This window comes from Colletotrichum siamense (assembly GCF_013390195.1).
Source record: "Colletotrichum siamense strain Cg363 chromosome Unknown KSG_Cg363_contig03, whole genome shotgun sequence".
Lineage (NCBI taxonomy): Eukaryota > Fungi > Ascomycota > Sordariomycetes > Glomerellales > Glomerellaceae > Colletotrichum > Colletotrichum siamense.
Genome location: NW_023501016.1, coordinates 6,321,163 through 6,338,375, shown reverse-complemented (window position 1 = coordinate 6,338,375; position 17,213 = coordinate 6,321,163). Strand labels below are relative to the sequence as shown.

The following is a 17,213-nucleotide window of genomic DNA, read 5'->3' as shown; positions in this document are numbered from 1 at the left end:
CGGGGGATATCGGCCAGAGATAAGGAGGCGGGCTCCGAGGCTCGGAGTGGAGTAGCGTCGTCGTTAACTCAGCTCGTCGCGTAACACCAGTTTCCATAATCAACCAGATAAAGATACCTATGGTATATTTCCTAGTTGGTCGACCAAAAGTGATCTTCGCCGATTGATTCTATCCTACAATTACAACTACAATCTGCAAGACACTCTTCACTATCCTTTCCCTATGACAGTGTTCTCTGTCCAACATCTCCAGCACATAACCCCGGAGATAACTCGGCGACCTACCCAATCCGGCAACCAACCGAACCCACCATTCGAACCGCAGCGCCGCCCCTCCAAGATCTCACCACAGGATCAAAAAGCACAGCGAACTCAATCTTCAAACTTCAGCTCTAAAACATGCGATTCTCATCGTAAAAAGATGACTGCAACAGAGCCGCGCACTTCCTTCCTACAGGCTCATTTACCTCACAACCCTTCGGCAATCCATCGCCGTTGCACCAAAGCAGGATGAAAAGGCTTCGCCGAGACGTGCGTCGTGACTAACAAACCCGACGAGAGAAACAAGTGGTTGAAGATATCAATCTGTCCTAGATCGTCATCTTTCCAAGTTCAACAATCGTTCATGGCCTTCTGTGAGTTAGCTATGCCACGTCTCATCACCTTTCGATTCTCGCAGAAGCTTTTGGGGTTCAGCGCAAATGTTGATGCAATGTCTTGTGAGAACGAGAGTTCACTAGGGTGAGAGACCGATGTTAAACAATTTCAAGACGTTATTCAGATTCATTCTGCCTACTGGTCCACGCAAGGCAAGGTTCTAAGGAATGATGCATTGCCAAATAGAAAAAGAGACATTCATAAAGCCAGCCCTTCCGCCACATCACCCATGACCATATTCTATGACCCACAAACTCCATGCTTAGTGCCTTGAGATATTCGTCGTTTCAAGTCCCGTTGCCATCCCCATCCTGCTCATCCTACACCTTAAATGCTTCTCTTCCGGGCAAAGTTCTAGCAAACTTCCCTTGGCATACGTCGTGAGGCCTAAGAGCTCTCGTCAGACGTGGGAATAGGCTCACCGCGGGTGCGGTGCTGGTGAGTCTCGAACATGCGCGAGACACGGTTCTGCTGCAGCCTGTGCTCCGTCTCGTGGATCCTGTTGAGATCGTAGTGACGGATCAGGAAGCTCAGGAAGAAGGCAATGACAGCCAGCGCGACGTAGACGCCGTGCACGCCCTTGAAGCCGTAGGCGTACGACTCGAGGACGGCATCCTTGAAGGTGCCGTCGGGCAGAGTCTTGACGACGAGGAGGTACTCCTCGGCGCGGCGGGCAATGTCCTCGGCAATGCCCTGGCGGCGGAGCTTAAGCGCCATGACGTTCTGGAACGTGGTCGAGCCCACGTTGACGCCGATGGCGCAGCCGAGCATGCGGAGGAACAGATACATGCTCGCGGCGTGGCCCGAGTTCTGGGGGTCCACGATTGCACCAGTGACAAACGTCTGGGCGTTGAGGATGAAGCCGTGGCCGACACCGCCAATGACCAGGGTAATGACATGCACAGCAACAGACGTTCCAACGCCCCAGTAGATGAGGAGTCCAGATGCAAGAGCCAGCAGAGCCCAGCCGATCCAGATGGACCAGCGGTAGGCGTTGTAGCGAGAGACAAGAATGCCAGAGATGATGGATCCAGGGAGAAGCAGAAGGGTGACCGGGAGCATTGCCACACCGGCCATGGTAGGGCTGTACTCAGGGACAGAGAGGAAATAAAAGGGGATGTAGTACAGTTGGCCGTAGAGCTAGGGGCTGTTAGTGTGGAGCTAGCGCAAGCGGTGATTGGGCGACTTACGATGAAGCCTTGGAGGGCACCAAGGATGTAGACCACAATAGCACTCCTGTCCGTGAAGAGAATCTTCCTCAAAAATGGCAGCTTTGCAAACTTGTGCTCGTAGACCAGTGCGACGACCAGACCACCAGCGCCGATGAACAAGGGTACAAGAGTCTGAACACTCCTCCATGGGAAATCGTTACCTCCCCAGGAGAGACCGATGAGGAAAGTGACCATAGACCCGATGAACAAGAAGCCACCGAGCCAGTCGACCCGCTTCAGCTTCTGAGAGAAGGTAGCCGTGGGTGGCTTCAGAGTCAGGAGAATGGGTACTGCGATGAGAGAGTAGCCGCAGATGGGGAAGTTGATGTAGAAGATCCATCTCCACGTAGTGTGCTCTGCGATGGCACCGCCAATGATGGGGCCGACGAGAGAGCCAACAGCCCAAGCCATTTGGCTGTAAAGGAGTCAGTTGGTGTCTAGGATCTTCAGGGCGAAGCTACTCACATGATGCCATAGAGCTTAGGTCGATGGCGCAGAGGCACGATGTCGGTGAAGACAACGAGACTGAGGACGTACATGCCGCCAGCACCGACACCCTGAATAACACGACCAACGAGAAGCAGCCCAATGTCACTCGCAACACAGCACAGAATTGTGCCCAGTGTGAAGAGGATGAGACTGCCGATGAGAATGATGGGTCGACCGAAGATGTCGCTGAGAGATGCCAAGAATGGCATGGCGACAGCACAAGAAATCAGGTAGGAAGTTCCAATCCAGAAAGCTTGTGTTGATGTTCCACCAATGTCTTGGATGATGGACTATTATGATTCGATCAGCATATCGCCAAAGACAGTTCGTTCAGATCACGACTTACACTCAGGGACGTGACAATCACGTTGGCGTCCAAAGCAATGACGAATGACATGATAGACAAGGTGATGATGATGATCATCTGGTGCTTCGATGCCTTCCATGGCTGGATGGTGACAGTCTCATCCACCAGCATGGGATCCGTTGCCCGTTGCTCATGTTCCTTCGTCTCCCCATCCTTGATGGCCGTGTATGAAGCCGGGTCATACGCAGTCGACGCGTACGTCGACGTCGAGACGAGACTGTCGTGGTTATTGCGCTCTCTGTACTCCATCTTGACAGTTGCTGCCCGGGACTGGACCGCACAACTTGGGAGAAAAGGTTTGAAAGATTGACGAGGTGAGGACGAGATGGCCACAGAGCTGCAGGTGCCCGCCCTTCTTTAGTATCTCCTGGGACACTCATACCCAGTCGGTGCTTGATGGGGGCCAGACGTGGCAACCGTCTCATCGAACAGGGTCTCCGTGCGCTGGCCTCTGCGACGAGGAAGGCAGGACACTAGCGCAAGGTAGCTGAGGTACATAACGGCTTACACCAATCTTGCAGGTCGCATCAATGATGAGCCCCAGAGAGTATCACAATTCGGTCCCAAGAGGGACCTGACAGCCGGAATCCAGAAACGAGCTAAGCTATTCAGAGCAAAACAACAGCTGGCCACCCCCCAAATCCTTGTCTGGGGGATCGCCCATTTGCGTGCGGCTCGGCATGCGCTTCGTTGGCTTCCACACTAGCTTCCCGCCTGTTTCATTGGCCATCGCAGGGTTGATCAGTGCGAGATAACGCCCGCCGACGCCACATAGGGAAAGCAGGGCTGAAACTCGTTTTGGCGTAGGAAAGCCGCATCTGCCTGGATTTGTACCGACGGTTCTGGCTGGTGGGGTGCCGAGTACCTGATATGTTGGAGTGGGACTCGGACATGGGCTACTCAGCGTCGACGTGATCGAACGTGAATGGACGGCTCGTGAGGCTTCGACAAAATTAAGCTGATTTTCCGAGGAACAGTCGCCGTTGGGAGGCACTTCAGTCCCAGTCATGGCGTGCCAGAACCTTGTGGCTGCTCCTTTGGGTGCTGACAATCTGACGAAAGCATGTTAATGTCATGAGGCTCAGCGTTGACTTGCGTGGTGTGCTGCCCATCCAAACTCATGTCAATCCAGCTCGACGGGTGGCTTGGACCAGGAACCCTTCGACTGGGTCCTAGCCGCTCGCTTCCGACCCTCCAAGGAACTAGTCCGGTAATGTAGCGTCGTACCCGAACCCGACTCTCGGGACCCGTGCGTGCCTCATTTGTGCAGCTTGAGTGGCGGCGGTGGCTCTGAGTTTGCTTCCATCTTGCTGAAAAGCCGGTTGGATTACTGTTTTTTGGTGTCTCAAGATATCAGACGATCGGGCCGGGATCTCGAACAGACAGTCCTGGGACAAACCCAGTACGGAGGGGCTCCCCGGTACACGAGCTCCGATGGCAGCTTCGTTTTGTTTCCGCCCGAGGCTACGGGTCACAGCTAACGGAACAGACGCGCGCGTCCAGACGTGGTCGAATGACTGGAGAGAAAATGCTGTTGCCTGCGATATGCTGGGACTTTGGCATTTCTCGATTGTGAGGGGCCACTCACCGCCAAGAGTGGTTGTCAATACGATTATCCAACAATGGATTATACCAAAAGTGTCAGCGTGCGTATTTGACGTGGTAGCCAATTGTTTCTGCTGACCAGGGACCAGAACTCATTCTTTCGGGTAGCGCGTGCATGGCATGGCTGACAGGTGATGCCCGACCATGTCGTCTCACGTCATGACCATCGGAAACAGTACACAGCCACCGACACTGCTCGAGCAAGAGGATCTTGCAGACGTCTTGCCGCGACAGGCGGAAAGTCGGCGCGCCCGTTGGCCGGCGGGACTTTAGACTTCGCGACCACACGTACGATGTCGATCCCATCTTCGGCGCGCGGACATCATTGCAGGCTCGGCGCTGCCAGAGCCACTACATATAAGCCGATGACGCTGCAGGAAGCCGAAATGCCCTACAACACGTCAGAATACTCCTAAAGGAATGCATTTCCATCAGCGGCCGTGAGTGCTTTCATACACGTGCCGAATGATCAGCATAATCATTCGACGAAGAGAATTCGACAACGAGTTCTCGACAAGAACACACACAAGATGATGAACAACAAATGTCGTTCACGGACGGAGACTTGTTTGAAGGTCGATGCGCGACGGTTACAGAAGCTTGGCGACAGCAATATCAGATGAAGACCGCCAAGGCGCTGCATGCAGGTTGTTTCAGCACAGAGCGAGGCGAGTGTCAATAGGTGCGCTTGAGGCGCAGCTCGAAATCGATTTTGCGTGACAGCAGAAACGTAGGATTCTGCATGCTTGATGTTTGAAGAAACAATCCAAAATTTACACACCAGAGCTGCCAGCTCTAGAAACGCCGTCATCCATCTCCGCCGTTGAGTTGGTCCAGTGTCGGAACTGCCTTGCCGATAGCCGCGACTCAAACATGCGATCAATCTCTGCTGGTGTTCGTCCCTTCATCTCCGGAATGCAGAGGAAGGAAATGACAAGCCCGAGGGCACACAGTCCCGCGTACACGAAACCGGTCTTGGCTTTTAGGTTGCCTTTGTCGGGGTTGAAAATATACGGCAGCACGAACCCGAAGATGGAATTATTCGCACCGGCCGTGAACCAGCCGATACCTTGGGCTTTGGAACGCAGATGTAGCGCTGAGGTCTCGGCACCGATAACATGCGAAGCAGGCCAGACACCTAGCCCGGCAACAATAACAACCACTATCAACGAGATAGAAGTGTACCTAGGGCACGTGGTCAGTCTATGTATTCAAACCCCCACACCTTTCTTGGGAGAACTTACCAAACGGTTACAGGGCCCGACCAACAGCCGGAGATGCCCATGGCGGTCCATACGACTGTCAAGAGAGACAGCGTGCTTAAGATGAGGCGTCTGCGTCCCACCTTTGAGAGGACCCAAACACTGGCGATGTTCGCGATCAAGCCGCAAACGAGCCCTAGAATAAGGACGATCACGCTCAGGTTGGCCTTCATGCCAACTACTTGCACGAAGTAACTGGACTTCGATAGCAGGGTCAAGCCGAAGATGTTCGGCAGAGAGTTGGCAAACATGATGATCAGGGTCCGTCGAAGGTTCACCCCGCGGAACGAGTCGACATATGTTGCATTGGTCTGCCGGCGTTCATGCTCGATGTTCTGACGGATGGCATCCAATGTCTTCTCTGGGTCCATTCCCGGTGTGTCCAATTTCTTCTGAGCCTTGTAGGCCTTTTCATCCAGATTTCTGCGAATGAGGTAGGTCGGGCTCTCTGGGATAATGAAAGCCATCAACAGGGGGATGACCGAGAACGGCCATTGCGATGCGAAGCAAATGGTGTAGCCGTTAGCCAGATTGAGGCATGCAAAAATGACTGCTGCCCCAATCAATTGCCCGAGCAAAGTGAAGATGGGAAAGAAGGCAAGAAGCGGCCCTCGCAGGTTCGGTGGGAGAATCTCGGACATGTAGGTCGACGAAGTTCCCATTACCATGCCAATGGCTCCACCCTGGAATCCCTTGCCCGCAAGGAAGATAACGCGCCGTTCATTAATGTCGGGAGACAAGTTGGAAACGAAACAAATGGCAACGCCGACTGCCGACAGAAATGAGCCGACTGCAAGTGACGGGCGGCGACCGAACTTGTCTTGGAAGATACCACCAACCAAGGCCCCAATCATGGAGCAGCCCGGGCTGACGAAGTTCCAGAGACCAAGCCATAGAGACGGAAGAATCATCTTGCCGTCGAGCCTTTGGCCAAAGTCCCGCCTTCAAGATTCTCGTTAGCCATCGTGTGCAGTGAGTAGCCATGGGAGAGGAGGGGCCGCACTGAAAGCTGGGCATGGCGGATACGGTGCCAACGATGACATAGTCGTAGCCATACAGCAGAATGGCAGATGTCATGCCTATGCAGTAAAAGACGACGCGACGCCACTTCTTGATGGATTGCCACAGCGTGAGGTGGCCGTACTGGTTCGTCTCCGGCTCCGAGGTGCTGGCTATGCTGTGTACGGTCTCGAACCGGCCGGCGTTCACGGACTTGTCGCCCATGCTGTTTGGGACCGCCATGGCATTTCTCTCGATGGGACAAAGAACAAGGCGAAAATCGGTGATGCTGGGGGTTTGTCGACAAAGACCGGAGATGGTAATTGCGTGGAAAGTCGCTTGGCGATGCTGAGGGGGTGTGCTTGATTGAAGAAGTAGGCGTCTAGAACGGCGGGCGAGGAAACGAAAGCATTTTGACCCAAGATGATGGCATAGGGTTTGCGCCATCAAATGTAGCTCAACATCTCCGGGCTGGACATGCTAACCCGCTTCCAGATCTTGGCGATGCCCCTTGGTGGAATCCGCATATCCCCAAGACAATTTGGGGTTGCACTGCACGAGCGCCAAGAGGCTGTATTAGCCAAAGTGAGGTTGTGGCTGGCAAACTCCCATCAGGGACCCTGGAGATTGACCAATGATCATCGGGTGACTTGGTCGAGATGCTACACGTCGATATGTCGGCCGAGAGAAAGGCTACAGTGTTCGCCTGCGACATGCAGAAGTGGCCGTTTGAAAATAGAACCATCTGCACGAACCCAGGAAAGCTACCCTGACCTGGAGGGCACAAAGGCCGTCCTTAACATCTTCGCAGGTGAGACATTCGCATTCGATTGCGTACCAAGGCTGTAGTCTGAGGAGACAAGTACAACGCGATTGAGGAATGCTGTGCTAATCTGCCCACGATGCGACATGGTAGAGAAGCTTTGCGCCAAGCAAATAGGGTCGCCCAGGCTCTCCTCGTGGCTTATGAGCTTTGTCTCTCGCGGGAAAGTTCAAGGCGGAAGACGGCGTCCGGGATACTGGATCTGAATTCCTGGTGGTGATGCTGAATTGACTTGTGCACCCAGGAAGAGGAGCCCGCGAATACGCTTCAGAAGCTATGTTCGTTCTCTGGCGGATGATATCGCAGCTTGCTGGTGCCGTGCGACAACTTCTCCCTCCTCAGTGCTCCCGTGTTGCGTCAAGCGGCCAGCGCTGGAGTCTCACCGAGTGTTACTCTGAGCAGGGGTGACGGTGTCCGTTTGTCTATGGGTGCAGAGACAGTATTCTCCATCAGGACCGTTGCAGTTCTGCGCCAATGTGCTTCATCGATATTTACCCCGTAGAGAGCAGGCAATTGCGGCAATGCTCATCTTGCCCGGTTCAGGAAGGGATCGAGAGGATTTCTGTGATCCCTGCCGCAGCTCCCGTACCTTACGGCCGATAAACTGGATGGACAGCCATTTGAACGGGGGGATCTGCACGTGGGCGCGGTGCCGTATGCAGAGATGCGGGGAATGAGTCTCGGCGCTGTTGAAGGTGCGATGAATTGTCGATGAGGAAGATGGCCGAACGGGGGATCTTTCCGGGCCCGTCGCTGGCGGCATTCCCGCGTCGAAGGCCGGCTGCAATTGTGCAGGTAGGTAGTCAGGGGCGGCGGGGTCCATCTGGCGAGATGCGAGTGGCTGTCTGGAGGCTTGGAAGCATGCAGCTGAGGTGCATTTTTCACGTCAAAATGTTCGTGTTGATGGAAATCGGCAGAGAAAGTCGACGCGCCAAGGTGCAGAGGAAAAAGCAAACATTGGTTTTGCAGCCAGGGGCGTGACAAATGTTTGCTTTGCTGTGCCTTCCCACTTTCCCCGGGAAGGGGCGACTCACGCTCTCTCGTTCTTTCCCCTTATCATCCAAAATTGCAGGAGGAAGGAGGTGCAGCGTCTGGGCCGATCGCTCCTGCTTCCTAAAGACGGGAAGCTCTTTCTGTCTCTGAACGAGGGAAAGAAGGAAGCAGCGATGCCATCTTCACGTGTTTACAGGGTGCTCCTGCTTGAGATTGAGAAGGTGCATTTCTTCCTGCGTACTTTCCTTCTCGTGCTTCTGAACTGGCATGGTCCAAGCTCTAAGAGCACAGGCCATTAGATCTCGCTTAGGCATAGAATAGTGGATCCCCCTAGCGGGTCCAATCATTGACATCACCACTGTCGCTGCACTGAGGCTGAAGCTGGGTTTTCCTCGACTCTTGATGTTTGCCCCTGAATATCCATGCAGCTTTGAATTCACTCGCGACGCCGCCAGTGAGACCTGATTTCTCCATCCATATTGTTTGTTACATGATCCGTGCCAGTATAGTAAGAATGGCGAGAGCAACACGGTCCAGCACGCGCCTGGCTGCAGCCGCAAACCCAGCCGAGAAATCCGAGTCCACAGCACAGCAATCAGCACCAGCGTCTAAGAGAAAGCGTGCATCACCAAAGTCGGCAAATGCAACTCCGTCCAAGAAAGTAAAGAAGGAAGAAGATGTGCCCACATCTCTGTCTGATGTCCCGCCAACGACGCCTCTCAAGAAGGAAGACGTCAAGTCTGAAAGCCCAGAGAAGAAGCTGAAAGCCGCCAAGTCGCCGAACGACCTGCAGTCCAAGAAGCTCAAGGCATACTCACAGTATGCCGATAAGTCGCCCTTCCCGGATTTCCCACACCCGACCCCGGACGAGTGCCGGCTGGCCCACCGCATCCTCGCCGACCTCCACGGGAAACGGGAGCGCCCCAAGGAGGTCAAGGCCTCCACAACCCGGGCCGGATGTGGAGACTCGCCCTCCGTCCTCGACGCCCTCGTCCGGACCATCCTCAGCCAGAACACCAGCGACACCAACTCCACGCGAGCCAAGCGCAGCATGGACGACGTCTACGGCGGCAGCGACGAGTGGGACAAGATCGTCGAGGGCGGCATCCCCAAGCTGCAGGAGGCCATCAAGTGCGGCGGCCTCAGCGCTGTCAAGAGCAAGGTCATCATCAGCATCCTCAACCAGGTCAAAGAGAAGTACGGCAAGTACTCGCTCGACCATCTCTTCAGCGCCAGCAACGAGGACGCCATGCAGGAGCTCATCAGCTTCCAGGGCGTGGGCCCCAAGACGGCGAGCTGCGTGCTGCTCTTCTGCCTCCAGCGGGAGTCGTTTGCTGTCGACACCCACGTGTGGAGGATCACGGGTCTCTTGGGATGGCGGCCGAAGAGCGCGTCGAGGGATGAGACGCATGCGCACTTGGACGTGAGGATTCCGGACGAGGACAAGTATGGTCTGCACATTCTGCTTGTTAAACATGGCAAGGTGTGCAGTGAATGTAAAGCTGGTGGGAAAAGCATCGGTAAATGTGAGTTGAGGAAGGCATTTAGACAGGAAAAGGTGAAACAAGAGGAGACAGCATGAGCCCCAAATCACCTCAGACAGTGTGTTTCCAGAACACAAAGAATGCGCAAGAACTTTTGCGCAATTCAATATCAGCTACGAAATCTTTTAATAGTTAATCACTTGTACTATGGTGAGCGAGCGACGATGTCACAGGCGTCCTCCTGAACCCGAGCAAGGAGGGCTTCGAACGAGTTGTTCGCAGATGTTCAACTCTCCTCTCCGGGAGCTCCTCGTCTGAGATACCTCATCCAATTGGGGTCCCGATGATCTACACATTGCACTGAACGCCCGCAAGGATTCCTCCACTTCCGCTTCCATCCAGTTGGCCGTGAGAGGACTGGCATGAGGTAATCTGGCCAGTACCATTCTAAGTCGGGCTGATCGTTGCTCGGGTCGGGCGTGTAGACATGTCGGGTGAATAGTTCCTCCACCGCAGCACTAGGAAATGGTTCCATATCGTCCAAGTGGCTCTGCGACCTCGCGTCGAATTCCAGCATCTCCCTATCTTGGTGCCGGGCTACCTTCACCCAAGCGTCATGGACGCGATGATCAAGCTGTGCCTGTCCAGTGGTTTCGTACAAAGCAGTGGCGAAACCTGCATTGGTGGAGTATTGAAAGTGCGCTTCCAACGGCCGTCGCTCATGGGCATGTGAACCAGGTTTCGAGTCTCCCCACAAATCCAATGACTCCAGCAAAGGCATCCTCTCTGCAGCGCTGGCAACAAGCTGGAGCATCTCGGTCGGATTTTCGGCTAGGGGAATACGACCCCAGGTCAAACGCCGCAGACGGGGCCAAGTCAAAGGGGCGTGGCCATCCATACCTCTGCAAAATGTCAGAAAGGAATTTTTGCCATAGTACCATATCGCGTAATCGACGTGAAACTCCTCCAGCCGCTCCGATAGTTCGGCCCATGCTAAGTCATCCCAATCTTGAGGAGGGCGGATGTCCCGAAGAATGAGATGAGTGAGTCCCACCGGAAAGGGTCTCACGCCATGTAGAAGACCCGCCGATGACATGTACATCCAAGCATATCGTTCGCCGCCGTACGACAACTCCTTCATGTTTGGAGACATAGTTGCAAGTAGCTGATTGAGCAACTCGCAGTCTGACTCAAAGCTACGATTGCAGGACCATCTGCTGTTCGTGTTCATTTTGAGGCGGAGAGCGCGCACGCAGTCGACCTGCCGCTTATTGTCTCTCGACAAGAGCTCGCTGCCATACTCGACCAGATGATGTCCGCAGGCGACGACGTCGTTTACCTCCAGGTCAAAAGAGGCCTCTCGTCCCCAATCTCGTAGCACATCCACAAATCCGTCAATCATATCAACAAAGCCCGTGCCAAGTTTTATTCGCCGCAGATGAACATCGGAGATAGTCGTAATTGAAAAAAGATCCAGTTCAACGATGAGACGTAGTTTCTTCAAAAACTTGAGCCGAGGTCCGCGGATGATTCTGGCCAGCTTCTCCGGGGTATGGCTCCCCGACAAAATACTGGCGTTTGTGACGTAAAACGTCACTTCCTCAAAGATGAAGGGTTCCATGATCGCTTGCCACTGTCGGCAGGTACTTCCGTAGGGTGCGCGGTTTCCCTTGTCGTGGGTCAAATAGCTCAGGATCTGAAGCCTGAGCTCGTCTGGAAGATCGTCCCAAGCTGTCATTGCGATACCGGTATTGTAAACTTTGACAACGTCGATGTCAAGAAAGAAGAAGGTGATGTAGAGAGTCGGAATAACAAAATACTCCAAATTTTGATGTGTGCAGTAGTGTGTGGGATTGGATCAAACTAAGATGCTGGGACTGAAATATTTTGCCCCTTTTATCATTTTCGCGAATCGGTCTCCGACGCTACATGCTGCATTTGGATTTGACATTCTGGACCGTGACTCAACGCGCCACCCTTTCTAACAGTACAGCCTTCAATGTCAAATAATGACAGCCATCCTCAAGGTCCTACTTATTTCGTCTGGCTATATTTGCATAGGTGCAGATGGGAGTTGAGAATTACGAAGATGAGTCACAAAGGAATTCCACTATGACTTTGCAGATAAGATTCAAAGAAAGCGTACGCACCTTTGCGTTCCAGTAGCCAGCGCCCATACAACGGTACAAGCTTGGACAAACCCGTATATGAACTTCTCCCGTCTTGGAACTCAAGCCTCAAGGTCAATAAGATTGTTTTGTGTAATGATGACCAGTCATTGACCTAAGCCATACTGGAGTCTGACGCGTCAGACACCCGGACGGTCAACGTGTGGGGTTTGGTAACCCTTCTCGTTCATCGTGGATGAGCGAATACCCTTCGGGCTTTGGAAAATGACAGTGGCTTCCTGACACAGTGCCTGCTGCAGAGCCTGTCTTTGATAAGGCCTGAGATTTGCAATGCCAAGAGGCTTATCCTTCTCTCAGAAGCCCTGTAGATGACGCATGCAATATCAAAGCGGAATGCAGTCCAGCCCATCAAGATTCTACTCCCCCATAAGAACTCAATCCACGCCCATCGTCAATCAGGAATCACTGTAGGGTCGGGGCGAGTTGGCGCAGTCTTCATCTGTTAATTTCCCATGACCACCGGGCCAACACAGTGTGTGGTCTTGTTGATGATGGTTTCTTCTAACTGACCCAAACGATAATTACATACTAACAACTTGTTGAGCGACGACACCATGTACTCTGTGCTTCTTCAAGTCCAATGGATCATAGTCACTAAAAGGATCCACATGCTTCGTCGCATCTTTAGGCCGATCGAAGTCGTACTCCAGCTCCTTCTTCTTGTACCCGCGTTTCTTCGCCTGAAGATACTCATTCGTCTTGAACACCTCGGTCTCCTGACTCTTGTCCAAGCCAAGTTTCTGCAGGTACGGCGACTCTGCGATGGGCACCAGGAGTTTGTCGTCATTGGGCCGGGTGAAGAAGAGAATCCCAATGCGCAGCTTTTGCCGCTGGTCCACAGGCGGGGTCACAACTCGGTGTATGGTTGCTTTGAAGAGACGGCCAGTGAGGAATTCAAGCGCTTCACCGACGTTGACGATGAGGGTGTGCGGGATGTACTGTGTCGTTTTCAGTCAGCTTCAGTGGATATTCGTCCAAACTCCGAATGACTTACTCGGACCCATTTCCACTGATTTTGATTATCCAAGATTTGAAGAGCAGAGATGGGCTGAGAGAACAGGATGGAAAAAGTGCTCCAATCAGCATGGCCTGGCAAGAACAGGTCGCGGGACTTTTCTCGGTCGGCATCGTTGCGCGGCGAGTAGCTCATCTGAATGTAATTCAACGTCAGAAGGGACCTTATGTGAAATAGTTGTCGGGGGAATAGCTAACATATCGGAAGTAATTCGTCGTCGAGCCACCCGGTCGATGCATGTCGAGCACAAGTTGCTCAGGAACCTCTAAGACCATGGCCACGAGAATAAGTAGTTTGCGATGAATGTCATCATTCAAAGTTTGCATCAGATGCCGGATCTCTTCCTTGAAGGGGGAGATGATTTGCGGATGTGGGCGAGTTTCGAAGTCGTGGAGAAGCATGTTGTAATGGTCGACCTGGGATAAGATCAGTTTTGGAAAACTCTCGTTTCAAGCCTTAACAGGAACGGAAAACTTGTACCTCTTTGTGGAAGCCACCTTTGGTTCCAAGTTCTCCAGAGGGCTTGAAACCAACGTAGATGCCTTTCTGATCTTCCTCGGGAGTGCCTTTGTCCTAGATTAGCTTTGCCAGGATGAACAAAGTTGGTCTTTTGGGGGTAGGCGCACCTTCGTAAGGCCTCTTGTCTTCATTGCTCAGGGTCATCACCGCATTCGCGACATCCATCTGGTGATCCCAGAGCTCAGTGGAAATGCCATGGTTCGAAATGGTGAAGAATCCATGCTGGGTGACGGCCTGGAGCAAGTCCTTGGCTAGCTCCTTCCTGGTCTCTAGATGTTCGAACTTGCTGAGGTCGAGATCGATAAGCTCAACAAAGTCCACTGCACCAGTTAGCTGACTCTACGCAGTCGTGAGCGGATTCAAGGAAAGATACAGTCAAAGTATAACGATAACTATTGAGTTAGGACAAATTATTTTGCGCCAAAATGGAGCTTCGACCAGGCTACCATCAGCCAACAACGACAACTTACAGTTCTCTTTTGTAGGCTCAGGGGCGTTCCATCTGGGAATGGCTGCAGACTCATTGGAGGTAGGCATGATGGTGGTCATTGAAGTTGATAAGATAAGACTAGTGCTCAATTGAAGTAATGGTGCACATTGTGGATTTCCAGATTCTCTACTCAGCTTTGATTGATCTTATAAGACAGCTATCATTCGGCCAACATTCATAGATGCCGAAGGCTGAATGACAATCAGATACCATCTGGGATGAATGCGGGGGTGGAGGCGGAGGCGGAGGCGGCGGCGGAGTTGTCCGGGGGAGGAGATGGACGTGTCCGTGGGGGTGGAGGCGGAGTGCTCGTTAAAGATAGCCGCATACATAGAGACAGAATCTTATACGAGTACTCGGATTCGGATTCGGTGTTCTTCGATAGGCCAGATGGGAAACGATTGCCGCTTCACTGATAAGTTGGTAGCCCGTATCTCATCAACATCAAAAGTACCCAGAATGCAGATATTCCCGGCTGCACAGCTTATCGCACACCGAACTCCAGCGGTTTAAATCAGCCGATATGCCAGCAACACACATGTTAGAGGATGTATTGATAATAAAGCTCCCAGTACCTCGCAATCATCGTGGAGTTCTTAAGCAGGGACAGCAGCTTGACAACAGACCGCATTCCGTCCATTCCTCACCTTTCTTGACCATCGATAGTCCTCTTTCTCAGAATTATTTCAAGAGACTAGCTACGTCTCAGTGATACTCGAGTCAATATGGCGCCCAAGACGGAAGCAGATGTTTTGCCCGTCAAAAGAGATAGCGAAGCTCCTGACATTGACGTCGGTCAAGTGAAGCTGATGGACGACACGGATGTTGATCCAGCTTTGAAACTCACTGGCGGCGTCGTGATCGAGTTCACACCAGAGGAAGAACGCCAAACCCTGCGAAAGATCGACATTAATATGCTGCCACTTATGTGTTGGGTGTACATGATTCAATTCGCCGACAAGACGACGCTCAATTATGCTTCTCTCATGGGGATTCGTGAAGACACCAACCTCAAGGGAAACGAGTTCTCCTGGATCTCAAGTATTTTCTATGCAGGTTATCTTGCTTGGGAGTATGATGTCCTCCCCCCTCTCTCTATCTTGACCCGCTCAGTGATAGGTACTTGTGCTGATTGTTGTATCTGTCATGAAGGTTCCCCACGACGTACCTCTTTCGCCGCCTTCCCGTGGGCAAATATGTATCAGCCAACATATTGGCTTGGGGCATCGCCTTGACATGCCATGCCGCTACGCATAATTACGCTGGCTTACTGGCCACGCGATTCTTCCTCGGAGCATTCGAAGCAACAGTCACGCCCGCCTTCGTTTTGATCACATCAATGTGGTACAAGCAGGGCGAACAAGCCCGGCGAGTCGGATACTGGCTGTCGTGCAACGGTTTCTCCCTGATCATCATGGCTCTGATAGGCTATGGATTATCGGCGGTTGAAGAATCGTCAATCGCGCCGTGGAAGATTCTGTTCCTGGTACTCGGTCTTATCACGGTTCTAACTGGAGCTTTCAACCTTTGGTATTTACCCGATAATCAGGCCAACGCCAAGTTCCTGGATGATCGACAACGCCTGATAGCGATTGAAAGAATTCGAGACAACTTCCAAGGCATCGGCAATCGGATATGGAAGTGGGGCCAGTTCCGGGAAGCGTTCCGCGACCCGAGAACCTATCTCTACGCCCTGTTTTCATTTCTGATGAATATACCCAACGGCGGCATTACGACATTTGGTTCAATCATCGTCAACTCCTTCGGCTTTAACGCCAGACTCTCACTCCTTTTGGGCGCTCCATCTGGACTCTTCGATATTGGTGGGAAACTCTTGTTCACCTGGCTTTCTGACAAGTACATGGATCGAACCCTTTTCGCATTCGTCGCAATCATGTTTCCTCTTATCGGAGGCATCATGATGATCACGATCCCATTGTCCTCAAAGGGAGCACTTCTCTTGGGCTACTGGATGATTAGTGTTTCTGGGTCCTCCTGGGGGTTGGTCATGGTTGCCATCTCGAATAATACTTTAGGATACACCAAGAAGGTCACTGTTAACAGTCTTCAAATTATTGCATATGCAGCTGGAAATTGGATTGGTCCACAGACCTTCCGGGCGGACGACGCTCCCCTCTACAAGCGAGGCAAGATGATGGTGGCCATTATGTATGGCTGTGCAGCGTTGGTGCTGGTGGTTCTCCGCTTCGTAAATATTCGGGAGAACAAACGAAGGGATCGTTTGGCGGCAGCATCAGGAGTTGAGTTGTCTGAGGAGACGGCAGCGCTGGAGCTTGAGCGGTCCAAATTCATGGACTTGACAGACTTCAAATTGGCTCACTTTCGCTACGTTCTTTGAGTCGGTCGGGTTTCACAAGCATCACCAGGTGCAAAAGCTGCACCTTTTCATTCTCAAAAGTGTCATAGCCATTGGTAAATTGAAATAGAATCATCAAGGCCGATCGGCATTTCGCACCTATTCTCAAACAGGCGGCCTTAGGCCTTTTCTACCCTCGTGCTAGCTGTCTTCTAACCCCCCGAACTTTTGATGACGAAGGAGACCGCTTTGGGAATTCCAAATCCGGACTAAACTCGATCTCAGTCTAAAGCCAGGCCGAAAGGGCAGAACGCTAGTCTGAGAGACTGAGACTGCGCTGTGATGGCTGAAATAGGTAACGCTATCGTGTTGCCGTAGCCGCGCTTCAAGCGACGGTCTGTTCTGGCATCATGCTCAGTGCGCCCACGTATGCTAAAATAGCTACTCAGTAATGTTCATGTCAACGTCAATGTCCTCATTTTCTTCGCTTCAGGACGTCATATATTCAATGGGCTGCTTTCTCTGCAGTAAACGCCGAAGGCTCGGCGTGGAGCCTAGTCAATCGGACTGGCAACGCCGAAACATTTGATTTGCTTTTGTCTTTTCGATGGAATCTTTCTTCCCTTATGGGAATCACTAACAACTGAAGGGATACTTATCAGAATTCGCTTCTTGTTGTCACGTCAATGCGCCTGCTGTGAAAAACATTCATCAATCCGTCAGTTGTAAGACGGGAAGCGAACTATCACAACCTGTGGGTAATTGGATAACGTGGATATTCCATCACGTTTCG

General features: G+C 52.4%; 5 protein-coding genes across 5 annotated transcripts; 2 read left to right on the top strand and 3 right to left on the bottom strand.

The window, feature by feature from the left end:
* Nucleotides 1-1,044: 1,044 nt before the first annotated feature.
* FUS6-5 (Efflux pump FUS6) lies at nt 1,045-2,973 on the bottom strand (the record flags this gene model as incomplete). Its single annotated transcript, XM_036637541.1, has 4 exons — nt 1,045-1,797; nt 1,848-2,283; nt 2,334-2,647; nt 2,704-2,973. The coding sequence occupies 4 exons, from the start codon at nt 2,971-2,973 to the stop codon at nt 1,045-1,047; spliced, it is 1,773 nt and encodes a 590-aa protein (XP_036498702.1).
* Nucleotides 2,974-5,102: 2,129 nt separating this feature from the next.
* On the bottom strand, nt 5,103-6,833 carry fmqE-4 (MFS transporter fmqE; the record flags this gene model as incomplete). The annotated part of the gene is made up of 3 exons (XM_036637540.1): nt 5,103-5,514; nt 5,574-6,533; nt 6,595-6,833. The coding sequence occupies 3 exons, from the start codon at nt 6,831-6,833 to the stop codon at nt 5,103-5,105; spliced, it is 1,611 nt and encodes a 536-aa protein (XP_036498701.1).
* Nucleotides 6,834-8,920: 2,087 nt separating this feature from the next.
* Nucleotides 8,921-9,988, top strand: CGCS363_v005690 (putative DNA glycosylase; the record flags this gene model as incomplete). Its single annotated transcript, XM_036637539.1, has 1 exon — nt 8,921-9,988. The coding sequence occupies one exon, from the start codon at nt 8,921-8,923 to the stop codon at nt 9,986-9,988; it is 1,068 nt and encodes a 355-aa protein (XP_036498700.1).
* Nucleotides 9,989-12,600: 2,612 nt separating this feature from the next.
* On the bottom strand, nt 12,601-14,150 carry GA20OX2 (Gibberellin 20 oxidase 2; the record flags this gene model as incomplete). Its single annotated transcript, XM_036637538.1, has 6 exons — nt 12,601-13,017; nt 13,074-13,229; nt 13,292-13,510; nt 13,575-13,660; nt 13,721-13,933; nt 14,084-14,150. 6 exons carry the CDS (start codon nt 14,148-14,150, stop codon nt 12,601-12,603), a joined length of 1,158 nt encoding a protein of 385 aa, XP_036497680.1.
* Nucleotides 14,151-14,828: 678 nt separating this feature from the next.
* CGCS363_v005688 (putative transporter) lies at nt 14,829-16,462 on the top strand (the record flags this gene model as incomplete). The annotated part of the gene is made up of 2 exons (XM_036637537.1): nt 14,829-15,175; nt 15,256-16,462. The coding sequence occupies 2 exons, from the start codon at nt 14,829-14,831 to the stop codon at nt 16,460-16,462; spliced, it is 1,554 nt and encodes a 517-aa protein (XP_036497681.1).
* Between the last annotated feature and the right edge of the window lie 751 nt (nt 16,463-17,213).